This window comes from Babylonia areolata, chromosome 35 (genome assembly GCF_041734735.1).
Source record: "Babylonia areolata isolate BAREFJ2019XMU chromosome 35, ASM4173473v1, whole genome shotgun sequence".
NCBI classification, from domain to species: domain Eukaryota; kingdom Metazoa; phylum Mollusca; class Gastropoda; order Neogastropoda; family Buccinidae; genus Babylonia; species Babylonia areolata.
In genome coordinates this window covers 25,875,805-25,890,804 of record NC_134910.1, presented here as the reverse complement: position 1 = coordinate 25,890,804, position 15,000 = coordinate 25,875,805, and the positions used below count along the sequence as shown (strand labels likewise).

The 15,000-nt window shown below is 46.8% G+C and overlaps 2 protein-coding genes across 2 annotated transcripts in view; both read right to left on the bottom strand.

Moving 5' to 3' along the window:
* LOC143278037 (polypeptide N-acetylgalactosaminyltransferase 5-like) overlaps nt 1-3,314 on the bottom strand; it is a 27,981-nt gene extending 24,667 nt beyond the window's left edge. The window contains exon 1 of the mRNA XM_076583049.1: nt 2,186-3,314. Coding sequence (XP_076439164.1) covers nt 2,186-3,314 — 1,129 coding nt within the window. The remainder of the gene's footprint in view (nt 1-2,185) is intronic.
* Nucleotides 3,315-9,895: 6,581 nt separating this feature from the next.
* LOC143277875 (uncharacterized) overlaps nt 9,896-15,000 on the bottom strand; it is a 31,796-nt gene continuing 26,691 nt past the window's right edge. Inside the window, exons 13-14 of the mRNA XM_076582822.1 lie at nt 13,782-13,895; nt 9,896-10,577 (exon numbers count right to left, since the gene is read on the bottom strand). Coding sequence (XP_076438937.1) covers nt 10,419-10,577; nt 13,782-13,895 — 273 coding nt within the window. The 3' untranslated portion in view covers nt 9,896-10,418. The remainder of the gene's footprint in view (nt 10,578-13,781; nt 13,896-15,000) is intronic.

Genomic DNA, 15,000 nt, shown 5'->3' with positions numbered 1-15,000 from the left:
ACTACATAACACTAGACAACACTGCATAACCTATCGCGTACCAACCAAACTCATCACAACATACCAGACAACACTACATAACCTATCGCATACCAACCAAACTCATCACAGCATAACACCAGACTACACTACATAACCTATGGCATACCAACCAAACTCATCACAGCATAACACTAGACAACACTACATAACCTATGGCATACCAACCAAACTCATCACAGCATAACACCAGACAACACTACATAACCTATGGCATACCAACCAAACGTAACGAGAAAAAAAAGAAAAGAAAGATGAAAGGAAAAAAGACAGAAAATACAAAAAACCCAACCCATGCTAACTCAACACAATACAATACAGCACAGCACAACACAACACAGCACAGCACAGCACAACACGACGCAGCACAGCACAGCACAGCACAGCATAGCACACGGAACAAAACGTAACCAAATACAAAGTATCCCAAATCAACACACCACAACACAGCACAGCACAGCACGGCACGGCGAAGCAAAATGTACTCCTATACAAATCAACCCAACTCAACCCAACACAACACAGCACAGCACAGCACAACACAGCACTGCACAGCACAATGCAACACAGCACAGCACAGCATGATGCAGCACAGCACAGCACAGCACAAAGGACAAAACGTAACCCAATACAAAACATCCCAACCCAACCCAACACAATACAACACAGCACAGCACAATGAAGCAAAATGTACTCCAATACAAAGCAACCCAACTCAACACAATACAGCACAGCACAGCACAGCACTGCACAGCACAGCACAACACAGCACAGCACAGCACAGCACAGCACAGCACAGCACAGCACAGTACAGCACAGCACTGCACAGCACAGCACAACACAGCACAGCACAGCACGATGCAGCACAGCACAGCACAAAGGACAAAACGTAACCCAATACAAAACATCCCAAACCAACCCAACACAATACAGCACAGCACAGCACAATGAAGCAAAATGTACTCCAATACAAAGCAACCCAACTCAACACAATACAGCACAGTACAGCACAGCACAGCACAGCACAGTACAGCACAAGGAACAAAACGTAACCAAATGCAAAGCATCCCAAATCACCCAACATAATACAGCACAGCACAGCACACCACACCACAGCACACCACAACAAAACCACATGTAACCCAATACAAAGCAACCCAACCCAACGCAACACAGCACAGCACAGCACAACACAGCACAGCACAACACAGCACAGCACAGCACAGCACAACACGAGGCAGCACAGCACAACACAGCACAGCACAGTACAGCACAGCACAGCACAGCAAAGCACAACAAAACAAAACGTAACCCAACCAAACCCAACACATCTCAGCGCAATGCATTGCAGTGCCACAGAGCGCAACACCAAACAACCCAACCCAGCACAACCAAACACATTCCAACACAACACAACACAACACAACACAACCAACATGCCACAGCACAACCCAACACAGTGCAATGCGACACGACACGACACAGTACAGCACAACACGACACGACACAACACAGCACAGCACAGCGTAACACATTACGACACGACACGACACAGCACAACAGGACACGACACGGCACGGTACCGGGTCCATCAGACACGACACGACACAGCAGAACACGACACGATACAACACAACACGATACAACACGACACGGCACGACGACACGACACGACACGGCACGACAGGACACAACAAGACACGGCTCGATAGAAGACACGACACGACACGACACGATACAACACAACACGATACAACACAACACGATACAACACAACACGGCACGACAGGACACAACAAGACACGACTCGATAGAAGACACGACACGACACGACACGACACGACACAGCAGAACACGACACGATACAACACAACACGATACAACCCGACACGACACGACGACACGACACGACACGACACGGCACGACAGGACACAACAAGACACGGCTCGATAGAAGACACGACACGACACGACACGACACGACACGACACGGCACGACACGACACGGTACCTGGTCCATCAGACACACGACACGACAGGACACAACAAGACACGACACGACACGACACAACACGACACGACACGACACAACACAGCACAACACAGCACGACACAACACAAGACACGACACGACACGACACGGTACCGGGTCCATCAGGCCTCCAACTGTCCACAAATCTGGGGAACACGCCGCCACTCTCCCCCTGCCCTGCCATCTGCTCCCCCCTCTCCCGCATCTGCTCTGGAATCTGCTGGCCCTCGCCCTCGGCCGGCTGCTGCTGCTGCTCCTGGGCGACGACAGCGATGGCCTCCTGTCGACCTTGACCTTGTGGCATCTTCTGGCCTTGACCTTGATTCTCCAGGGTAAGGTTGTTCTCTGCCTGCTGCTTGGGATGAAGAACAGAGTGGTCTGATTCTTGTTGTTGTTGTTGTTGCTGTTGTTGTTGTTGCTGTTGCTGTTGTTGCTGTTGCTGTTTGGTGATGCTGGGGTGTTCTTCTGGGTGGTTGTTGTCGTCGTTGATGTTGCCGTTGTTTTCAAGATCGTCCTCGTCCTCGTCCTCGTCATCGTCAGCATCGGTGTCGTCTTCCTTTTCGTGATGATCCTTGTTCATGGCGATGATATGGGAGTCGGCTTTGTTCACTTTGTCCACGGCAAGCAGAGTGTCAGCTTTGTTATCTTTGTCCGCGGCAAGTAGAGTGTCGGCTTTGTCCACTTTGTCCGCGGCAAGAAGAGAGTCGGCTTTGTCCACTTTGTCCGCGGCAAGAAGAGAGTCGGCTTTGTCCACTTTGTCCGCGGCAAGAAGAAAATCGGCTTTGTCCACTTTGTCCGCGGCAAGAAGAGAATCGGCTTTGTCCACTTTGTCCGCGGCAAGAAGAGAATCGGCTTTGTCCACTTTGTCCGCGGCAAGAAGAGAGTCGGCTTTGTCCACTTTGTCCACTGCAAGCAGAGTGTCAGCTTTGTCCACTTTGTCCGCGAAAAGAAGAGAGTCGGCTTTGTCCACTTTGTCCGCGGCAAGAAGAGAATCGGCTTTGTCCACTTTGTCCGCGGCAAGAAGAGAGTCGGCTTTGTCCACGCTGTCCGCGGCAAGAAGAGAATCGGCTTTGTCTTCAGCAAGAAGAGTGAGGACGTTACCGCGGCGAGAAGCATTATTGCGCCCCTCCTTCAAACCTGGCAGACAGACGAATACCACCAGGGTGTAAACCAACCAGAACAGGGAGAACGCTACAAAGATGCGTCCACGTCGCAACCAACACCATACTTTGTGAACAGCCATGGTTTCCATCAAGGAGAAGCGAAACAAACTAACAACTCCTCCCGAAAGGTGAACAATGTTCAAAGTATTTTCTGCCCGTGCGTTGAGTGTGTATGGACTGATTTCGTGGCCACAGTTCTAGGTGTTCTGAGTTGTGAGCGAAAGGGGGATTAGATTGATTTATAATAATACTCAAGGAACGTGAGATGGAAAAAAGTTGGAGGGAGCGAGGGGGTGGAGGTTGCAGCGGTGATGGGGGGGAAGGGGGTGGAGGGTGGGGGGCAGGGGTGGGGGTAGAGAGGGGGGGGGGTTGAGAGGGATAGAGGGGGTATGGAATGATCGGGGGGGGGGGGGGGGGGGGGGGGTTGACACAGCTGTTAATGTTGACTGTCCCGATAATATTGACCTGTACCTACCCGGGTGATGATGAGGGTGATGACGACGACGATGATGGTGATGAATCTCTCTCTCTCTCTCTCTCTCTCTCTCTCTCTCTCTCTCTCTCTCATTACTATAGTCATATACATGATTGTCATGAATGCAGGTATCATGATAATGTAGTTGAGTGTATTTGAATGCCATGTATGTTTTTTCTATAACCTTTTGTTATCTTGTGAACATTTTGATTTCATTTCTCTTTGCCCTGAGGGCTGGATGTTGAAAAAAAAAGCAAAAAAAAAAAAAAAAAAAAGCATATACATGCTTATTCCACTTCCCTCATTAAAAAAAAAAAAAAAAAAAAAAGATTCGTTCCTTCGTTCTCTCTCCCCCTCCTCTCTCTCTCTCTCTCCCTCCTCTCTCCTTCCACTCTCTCTCTTTCCCTCCTCTCTCTCTCTCCCTCCTCTCTCTCTATCTCTCCTCTCTCTCTCTCCCTCCTCTCTCTCTCTTTCTCTCCCCTCTCTCTCTTCCTCCTCTCTCTCTCTCTCTCTCTCTTTCCCTCCTCTCTCTCTCTCTCCCTCATCTCTCTCTCTCTCTCTCCTCTCTCTCTCTCCCTCCTCTCTCTCTCTCTCTCTTTCCCTCCTCTCTCTCTCTCCCTCCTCTCTCTCTATCTCTTTCCTCTCTCTCCCTCCTCTCTCTCTCTCTCTCTCCCTCCTCTCTCTCTCCCTCATCTCTCTCTCTCTCTCCCTCCTCTCTCTCTATCTCTTTCTCTCCTCTCTCTCTCTCCCTCCTCTCTCTCTCTCCCTCATCTCTCTCTCTTTCCCTCCTCTCCCCCTCTCTCTCTCTTTCCCTCCTCTCTCTCTCTTCCTCCTCTCTCTCTCTTTCCCTCCTCTCCCCCTCTCTCTTTCCCTCCTCTCTCTCTCTCTCTTTCCCTCCTCTCTCTCCCTCCCTCTCTCTTTCCCTCCTCTCCCTCTCTCTCTTTCCCTCCTCTCCCTCTCTTTCCCTTCTCTCTCTCTCTCCCTCCTCTCTCTCTATCTCTCCTCTCTCTCTCTCCCTCCTCCCTCTCTCTTTCTCTCCTCTCTCTCTCCCTCCTATCTCTTTCTCTCCTCCTCTCTCTCTCTCTCCTCTCTCTCTCTCCCTCCTCTCTGTCTCTCTCTCCTCTCTCTCTGTGTCTCTTTCCCTCCTTTCTCTCTCCCTCATCTCTCTCTCTTTCCCTCCTCTCTCTCTCCATCTCTCTCTCTCCCTCCTCTCTATCTCTTTCCCTCCTCCTCTCTCTCTCTCCCTCCTCTCTCTCTCTCCCTCTCCTCTCTCTCCCTCCTCTCTCTCTCTCTCTTTCCCTCCTCTCTCCCTCATATCTCTCTCTCCCTCCTCTCTCTCTCTCTCTGTCTTTCTCTCTTCTTCTCCTTCTTCTTCGCTATATTTATTTGTTTTATTTTCCTTTTCTCTCTCTATATATCTTAGCAGTATGTTGTATTTCATGATATTGCTGTTGTTGATATAGTCTGTCGTTGATATTCTATTTACTCTGCGCAGTGTGTCAGTTTCTCTGTAAACCGCCGTTATTCTTTTGTTCATACATTGTCCCCCATGCCAAAGGATAGTATTGTCAGTGGTCAATAAAACAATGTCCGTGTCCTGCCTCTCTCTTCTTCTTCTTCACACACACACACACACACACAGACACACACACAGACACACACACACACACACACACACACACACACACACACATACACACACACAGAGACACACAGAGACACAGACACACACACACACACACACTTCTTTTTATTTCTTCACACACACACACACATGCACACACACACACACACACACACACACACACACACACACACACACACACACACACACACACACACACACACACACACACACACACACACTTCTTTTTATTTCTTCACACACACACACACACACACACACATACACACACACATACACACACACACACACACACACACACACACACACACACACTTCTTTTTATTTCTTCACACACACACACACACACACACACACACACACACACACACACACACACTGGGGGTGGGGGGAGCCGGTGGGGGAAGGGATAGGCTATGGGGGTGTGGGGTGGGGGTGTTGGGGTAGGGGCTTTTTTTTTTCAATGTGGAAGGCAGCACTGTACCAAGCGGGGGACCCACCAGTCAATGGATTAAAGGTACACGTGTCATTGGAGATCGTGTGTGTGTGTGTGTGTGTGTGTGTGTGTGTGTGTGTGTGTGTGTGTGTGTGTAGTGTGTGTGTGTGTGTGTGGTATGTGTGTGTGTGTGTGTGTGTGCGTGTGTGTAGTGTGTGTGTATATGTAGTATGTGTGTGTGTGTGTGTGTGTGTGTGTGTGTGTGTAGTATGTGTGTGTGTGTGTGTGTGTGTGTGTGTGTGTGTAGTATGTGTTGGGGGTTTGGTGTGGAGTTGGGGGGTGGGGGAAGAGTGGTATTTCCTGTCCTCAGCGATCGAATGTGGTTTTCTTTTTTGTCTTGTGGCATGTTAGGAGCTTGACACGTGCAAGTTTTATTTGACTGAATTCCTTCCCATTTTACTTTATTTTATTTATTTATTTATTATTATTTTATTTTATTTTATTTTTTTTATTAGTACGCTTACAGTTGACTTCATAAGTTTTTGCGCCTTATATTATTATTAGTAATAGTAGTCCTTTTTTATGTATTTATCTATTATTTATTTACTTACTTATTTCTTTTATTTTATTTCTTTATTTATTTTGTTTTTTTTCTTGTCATTTTATTTTATTTTATTTTATTTATTTATTTACTTATTTATTTTCATTTATTTTATTCTTATTTGTTATTATTTTTCATATATATATATTTTTTTTCTTTTTTTCTCAAGGCCTGGCTAAGCACGTTGGGTTACGCTGCTGGTCAGGCATCTGCTTGGCAGATGTGGTGTAGCGTAGATGGATTTGTCCGAACGCAGTGACGCATCCTTGAGCTGCCGATACTGATACTGCTACTTCCTATTTTGCTTTATTCTGTTGCATTTGATCTCTTTTGTTTGGTCGATGTCCCTTCCACACACATGAAACAAGGTACACTGAAAATCGATTTGATTATGAGATTAACATATGCATAGTTTCATATCTCATGATTTGTGTATCAAGTGGAAGATCTGATTCACCACTTGGAAGACGATAAATTTGAAAATAATTATGAATGTGGGAGATCTTAACTCTCTCCATACGAACAGCGAAAGAGACGACGTAAACAGCGTTTCATCCCAATTACCATCATCAAAATATTGCAAGCGGAAGGCTCTTATACTGAAGAGGTGAATGTTGACAAAGAATACCACAATTCTGACGACGGAAGCTAAAGGTTGGGTCATTCAGACACCCACTGGACATCCGAGGGGTCTGTGTAGAGGAGAAGAGAGGACTGGCCGTACTGAGTGAGTTAAACAGTATTTACACAGATCACGCAAATGGTTGGTTGTATTGTATTGTATATTACATAGTATTGCACTGTGTTGTATTGTAACGAATTACAATGTAATGCATCATATTGCATTGCAATACATTTAATCACACGGCGTTGTATCACACAGTGTTGCATTGCGTTGTTCTGCATTAGTATTGTGTTGCATTGTATTGCATTATACTGCATTGCATTGCACTGTATTGCATTGTTTGGCATTAGTATTGCGTTGTGCTGCATTGCACTGCACATACATGTCTATGTGTGTGTGTGTGTGTGTGTGTGTGTGTGTGTGCGTGAGAGACAGAGAAAGAGAGGGAAAGCGAGAGAGGGTGAGAGACAGACAGAGAGAGAGAGAGAGACATGGACACAGAGAAGGAGTCAGACAGAGAGAGAGAGAGAGAGAGACAGACGGAGGAAGGAGAGAAAATCAGAGAGAGAGAGAGAGAGAGAGAGAGTGTCAGAGACAGAGACAGACAGAGAGAGAGAGAGAGGACAATACAATTCGTACTTTCTTTCCCAGCTGCTGTACATAGTGGTGATAGCCGTGTGTTTGGTTATCGATTTACGTCCTTCAACATCGAATCGACATGGGTTAGAAAATTGAAATAGAACAACGAGAGAGAGAGAGAGAGAGAGAGACAGACAGACAGACAGACAGACAGACAGACAGACAGAGAAAGGGACAGCGCGAGAGAGAAAGGGGAGAGACACAGAGAGAGACAGACAGACAGACGGAGGAGAGAGAGACAGAGAGTGTCAGACAGAGACAGAGAGAGAGAGAGAGAGAGAGGGAGAGAGAGGGAGAGGGAGAGAGAGAGGACAATACAATTCGTACTTTCTTTCCCAGCTGCTGTACATAGTGGTGATAGCCGTGTGTTTGGTTATCGATTTACGTCCTTCAACATCGAATCGACATGGGTTAGAAAATTGAAATAGAACAACGAGAGAGAGAGAGAGAGAGAGAGAGAGAGAGAGACAGACAGACAGACAGAGAAAGGGACAGCGCGAGAGAGAAAGGGGAGAGACACAGAGAGAGACAGACAGACAGACGGAGGAGAGAGAGAAAAAGAAGGAGAGAGAGTTAGACAGAGAGAATGAGTGAGACAGAGAGAGAGAGAGAGAGATACATAGACACAGAGTCAGAGGGGGGCAGAGAGAAAGAGAAAGAAAGAGAGAGAGACTGAGACAGAGACACAGAGAGGGGTGCACAGAGAGAGAGAGACAGAGACAGAGAAAGAGACAGAGAGTGTCAGACAGAAAGAAGAAGAGAGATAGATAGATAGATAGACACAGAGAGAGAGAGAGAGAGAGAGAGAGAGAGAGAGAGAGAGAGAGAGAGACACACACACACACAGAGGGAGAGCAGAAGGCCGAACAGGAGATTCACAGAGACTGACACAGCTGTCGTCTGCTGAGCTATGCTGATCACCCTCCACCCCCACCCCCCCCCACCCCCCACCAACATCCCTCCCCCACCCCCCCCCACTGCCCCCATCCTAACCTGCCCTCTCCTTTGGGAGGGGGAGGAGGGGGGTGGCCAAAACGTAATCTTTCACAAAACAGCCTACGTTTTTTTCTAGTCTCTTTATTTTCGTGTTGTTTTTGTTGTTGTTGTTGTTGTTGTTGTTGTGACCGGTTCTGTTTTTTAACTGGCTGGCTGCATTCGTGATCACATCAAGCGCGCAGTTATGCACACAGATGCAGACACACGCATACACACATACACACACACACACGCAAACCCATGCGCGCACACACACACACACACACACATGTAAACAAACATGCACACAAAAACCTTGCCAGACATAAAACTTTCATATATATTTGTGTTCATTTCGGATTTAAAAAAAATTAAAATAAAAAAAAGATATAGAAAACAACAACAACAACAAACAAACTACACAAAAAAAATCCACTTTGATTTCTATACAAACAAAATAGATAGGTAACAAATGTGTAACAAGATAAAGTGCTATAAAAGATCGTTAGTATCACAGTATTGCAGGGAACATTTTATCATTTTACTGGAAACAAAAACAAAAAACACCCCCCCCCCAAAAAAAAAAAAAAACCACACACAAAAAACCATGTCTAATACGCTTGAATCATTACACCGATCACACACACACACACATACACACACATGCACGCACAAAGTGACACACACACACACACGAACGCACACAGTGACACACACGCACACACAAACGCACACACACACAAACGCACACAGTGACACACACACACACACACACACACACACGCACACACACACGCACACAGTGACACACACACACACACACGCACACACACATACACACACACACGCACACACACACACACACACGCACGCACACAGTGACACACGCACACACACTAACGAAGACACAAACACGGGCGCACATGGACACAAACAAACAGAATAAATATTGGTATGGATGAAAAAAGAATTATTTTTCTCCCTTTTCTACCTGAAGAGAACAAATTCATCACAATGTGGTTTGCATGAAAAAAAAAAAAAGAAAAAAAAAAAAAAAGATTAAGACTGATCACTTTTTTTGAATGACAGACCCCAAAAGACGATAACTGATTTCCAGAAATCACCAGAAGAAAAACACTTCTTCAACTTCTGCACACGCACAATTTTTGTATTTGTATTTCTTTTTTATCACAACAGATTTCTCTGTGTGAAATTCGGGCTGCTCTCCCCAGGGAGAGCGCGTCGCTATACTACAGCGCCACCCATTTTTTGTTGTATTTTTCCTGCGTGTATTTTTATTTGTTTTTCCTTTTGACGTGGATTTTTCTACAGAATTTAGCCAGGAACAACCCTTTTGTTGCCGTGGGTTCTTTTACGTGCGTAAGTGTGTGCTGCACACGGGACCTCGGTTTATCGTCTCATCCGAATGACTAGCGTCCAGACCACCACTCAAGGCCTAGTGGAGGGGGAGAAAATATCGGCGGCTGAGCCGTGATTCGAACCAGCGCGCTCAGATTCTCTCGCTTCCTAGGCGGACGCGTTACCTCTAGGCCATCACTCCACTACGAGTGATACAACTACACAATACAATACGATGCAATACAACACAAGACATTCAACTCACAGTACTAGACACTCCTCATCCATTCACAGTCCTAACTCCCACAATCACCCATACACTTTTTATGCACGAGCTGGGCTTTCAACGAGTATGGCTGTCTCCACCCCGCCATTCAGGCAGCCACGCTCCGTTTTCGGGGTGGGTGGGGGGGGGGGGGTCATCGTCGATCAAGAGAAGTTGTCGCCCCTGACGGAGAGAAGCCAATCGGTCACAAACCGGAAGTCTGGCCGCTCGGGCAGTCGTGATTCTCGATCGGCTAGCTGCCGTCTGAGGTCCTCAAAGTCTGCTGAGGCTTTCTCCAGGAGGCTCTCCCTCGACAAGTCTCCCTGCGGGGAGAGGGAGGGAGAGGGAGAGCAAGAACAAGAACAAAACTTTAATCTGCAGGCCTCCGGCCCCTAGAAAGAGGTCAAAAGTACACAATATGGTGATCACTCAGCCACAACAAAATGTAAAATACGTACCAACTTAAACCTGTAGAACAAAAGTGCTTCTTGTGCATAGTAAATTAATTCCAACTTTCATCATTGTTGTCACAGAATTCCTGTCGTACCTTCAGGGCATTAAATATATAAACGCAGAGTTTACGAATACTGTAAACAGAACCATTCTTCAGCAAGTGAGAGAGAGAGAGAGAGAGAGAGAGAGAGAGAGAGAGAGTCCAGCATGATCATGCAGAGGGAAAAGAACAACACACGTCTTCAGTAAGTTATGTTATGTTATGCTATGTTATTCCATGTTATGTTATTCCATGTTATGTTATGTGTGTGTGTGTGTGTGTGTGTGTGTGTATTTGTATTTCTTTTTATCACAACAGATTTGTCTGTGTGAAATTCGGGCTGCTCTCCCCATGTTATGTGTGTGTGCATGTATGTATGTATGTATTTGTATTTCTTTTTATCACAACAGATTTCTCTGTGTGAAATTCGGGCTGCTCTCCCCATGGAGAGCACGTCGCTACACTACAGCGCCACCATTTTTTTGTATTTTTTTCTTGCGTGCATTTTTTTGTTTGTTTGTTTTGTTTTGATTTGTTTTTCCTATCGAAGTGGATTTTTCTACAGAATTGTGCCAGGAAAACCCTTTTGTTGCCGTGGGTTCTTTTACGTGCGCTAAGTGCATGCTGCACACGGGACCTCGGTTTATCGTCTCATCCGAATGACTAGCGTCCAGACCACCACTCAAAGTCTAGTGGAGGAGGAGAAAATATCGGTGGCTGAGCCGAGATTCGAACCAGCGCGCTCAGATTCCCTCACTTCCTAGGCGGACGCGTTACCTCTAGGCCATCACTCCACTTGCTATATGTATGTGTGCATGTATGTATGTATGTATGTATGTATGTATGTATGTATGTCTCTCTCTCTCTCTCTCTCTCTTCCATTATATCAAAATAACTGTGCAAAGTTGGCCTTGGCGTCCAAGCCGCAGTAGCTTTCAAAGATGTATGGAGTGAAAACGATAAATAAAAAAAAATAAAAAATACAAACTGAATAATAATAAACAGAAATAACTGATACGGGGAAATAACAGACAGTGAAAGAGGAGGGAGGGAGGGATGGAGGGAGAGACAGACAGAGAGACAGAGAGACAGACAGACAAACAGACAAGACAGCGCATTTTGAACCATCACGAACATTCGCGTTGCTCATCCTAGGACATCGATGACCGGGCAAGAGGTGAGTTAAGACTTGCCCAGCTTGTTAAATGACTGGATGAAACGTCAACTGGATATGACAGGCGATAAGAAACTCAAGGGAAAACTGGGCAGTACAAGGTCTTCAGCGAAGAAGCCCCCCTCAGTCAAGTATTTCGGCTTTTAACTCACTCAGTACGGCCAGTCCTCTCTTCTCCTCTACACAGACCCCTCGGATGTCCAGTGGGTGTCTGAATGACCCAACCTTTAGCTTCCGTCGTCAGAATTGTGGTATTCTTTGTCAACATTCACGTCTTCAGTATAAGAGCCTTCCACTTGCAATATGTTGATGATGGTAATTGGGGTGGAACGCTGTTAACATCGTCTCTTTCGCCGTTCGTATGGAGAGAGTTAACTCCTTACACTCTAAGAGGGCCATTAATTAAATTTTATTATTATTAGGCCCAGGTCATGACTCCTGGATGCCCTTGTATTGCCACCTTCCTGGTCCTCAGCAGGTTCGAACCCGCGCCTCCAGGGTGGTCGCCACTTCAGGACTGTCACCTTTTCTGGCAGACGTTTCAATCATTGAGCCATCGTACGCCTAGTTTGAGTTGGGAATTTTTTTAATCCTTAAGAGGTTTGCTTTCATTCCTCCTCGACCAGATCCAGCTGGAACTCTTTTCTGCTGCTTCTGCCATTGCCTTGAGAGCCCGTGTCCTCTCTCTGCCAGAAACCGACAGCTGTTTCATGAGGCTGTGGGCAGATGCGCTCATAAACCCTCCAGCACCAATCTCTATGGCGAGGACTTTGTCTTGGGAGCCAGACTCTCTCAGGCTGCTGGCTAGGGCACAATCAAGGCCGACTGCCAGTCACAGTACCACCATCACTGCTGATGATAAATGAAGGGGGAAGAGGCCCCTCGATGTATTCCCTGTGATGAGCCTCTCACCGTGAAACACGTGCTCCTTGACTGTCGGGATCTGCATGACGTTAGACACAGATATTACACGGCGGTTTCTTTGAAGACCTTGTTTCGTGATGTCCCTCCGTGGGCGCTGATGGACTTCTTAAAAGAAGTGAACATTTTTAATCAGATCTGAAGGTTTTAAACTATGGAAGTCTTTTTTAAACTTTGAGTGGAAAGTTTGAAGTGGTGACTCGTTTTAATTGGGTTTTTTTTTTTTACCCTTGTAGTAGGTGTTAACGTGGCGATAGCCTTGAGATGGCCTTAGTGGTCGGCGAGGCTCTAAGCACCATGCTTTCATTTCAGGCACAGCCAAGTAGGTGCCGTTCAACACTTCACCTACCTGGGATCCCACATCAGACAGTAAAGGATCCAAACCACAAACCTTCTGTGGCAGAATGGTTAAGACGCTCTCTTGCCAATGTAGAGATTCTTTGAGGGTGTGGGTTCGAATCCCGCTCGACGGGCGCAACAGCCGAGTGGTTAAAGCGTTGGACTGTCAATCTGAGGGTCCCGGGTTCGAATCACGGTGACGGCGCCTGGTGGGTAAAGGGTGGAGATTTTTCCGATCTCCCAGGTCAACATACGTGCAGACCTGCAAGTGCCTGAACCCCCTTCGTGTGTATATGCAAGCAGAAGATCAAATACGCACGTTAAAGATCCTGTAATCCATGTCAGCGTTCGGTGGGTTATGGAAACAAGAACATACCCAGCATTCACACCCCCGAAAACGGAGTATGGCTGCCTACATGGCGGGGTAAAAACGTAAAAGCCCACTCGTGTGCATACGAGTGAACGCAGAAGAAGAAGAAGAATCCCGCTCTCACCCTTTTCCTCCCAAGTTTGACTGGAAAATCAAACTGAGCGTCTGGTTTGCAACATAATCGTCATTATCAGTGTCATCATTATTAACATCATTATCATTATCATCACCTCCAGGGGCTTGGTGCGGACGTCCATGATGAAGTCTCTGACAGGGCCCGTCACTCTGACAGGGGGAGCAACTCCTGTCATCATGTGGCGCACGCTGTCTATCTTGTGAAAGATCTGTCACAGGAAAGAGTGCTTCATTGGTTTAGTCTCCTCTCTCTGTGTGTGTGTGTGTGTGTGTGTGTGTGTGTGTGTGTGTGTGTGTGTGTGTGTGTGTGTGTGTCTGTGTGTGTTGTGTTTCAGTTTCAGTAGCTCAAGGAGGCGTCACTGCGTTCGGACAAAATTAATCCATATACGCCAAGCAGATGCCTGACCAGCAGCGTAACCCAACGCGCTTAGTCAGGCCTTGAGAAAGTTGTGTGTCATTGTGTATTATGTGTGTGTGTGTGTGTGTGAGTGAGTGTGTGTGTGTGTGTGAGTGTGTGTGTGTGTGTGTGTGTGTGTGTGTGTGTGTTGTGTGTCACTGTGTATTATGTGTGTGTGTGTGTGTTGTGTGTGTGTGTGTGTGTGTGTGTGTGTGTGTGTGTGTGTGTGTGTGTGTGTGTGAGTGTATGTGTTGTGTGTCACTGTGTATTGTGTGTGTGTGTGTGTGTTTTGTGTGTGCGTGTGTGTGTTTTGTGTGTGTGTGTGTGTGTGTGTGTGTGTGTGTGTGTGTGTTGTGTGTGTGTGTGTGTCATTGTGTGTGTGTGTGTGTGTGTGTGTGTGTGTGTGTTGTGTGTCACTGTGTATTGTGTGTGTGTGTGTGTGTGTGTTTTGTGTGTGCGTGTGTGTGTTTTGTGTGTGTGTGTGTGTTTTGTGTGTGTGTGTGTGTGTGTGTATTTTTGTGTGTGTGTGTGTGTTTTGTGTGTGTGTGTATGTGTTTTTGTGTGTGTGTGTGTGTGTGTGTGTGTGTGTGTGTGTGTGTGTGTGTGTGTGGGTGTGTGTGTGTGTGTGTGTGTGTGTGTGTGTGTGTTTTGTGTGTGTGTGTGTGTGTGTGTGTGGGTGTGTGTGTGTGTGTGTGTGTGTGGGTGTGGGTGTCTGTGAGCACCTCTGACCTGGCAGAAGAGCTTTCTCTCCATGGCTGTTTCCAGAGTGCCGGTGGCTCTGTGTGTGTGTGTGTGTGTGTGTGTGTGTGTGTGTGTGTGTGTGTGTGTGTGTGTGCGTTGTGTGTGTGTGAGAGAGAGAGAGACAGGGAGAGAGAGAGAGAGATCCCCGGTCCTCCCGGGAACCCAGCATGCACCAT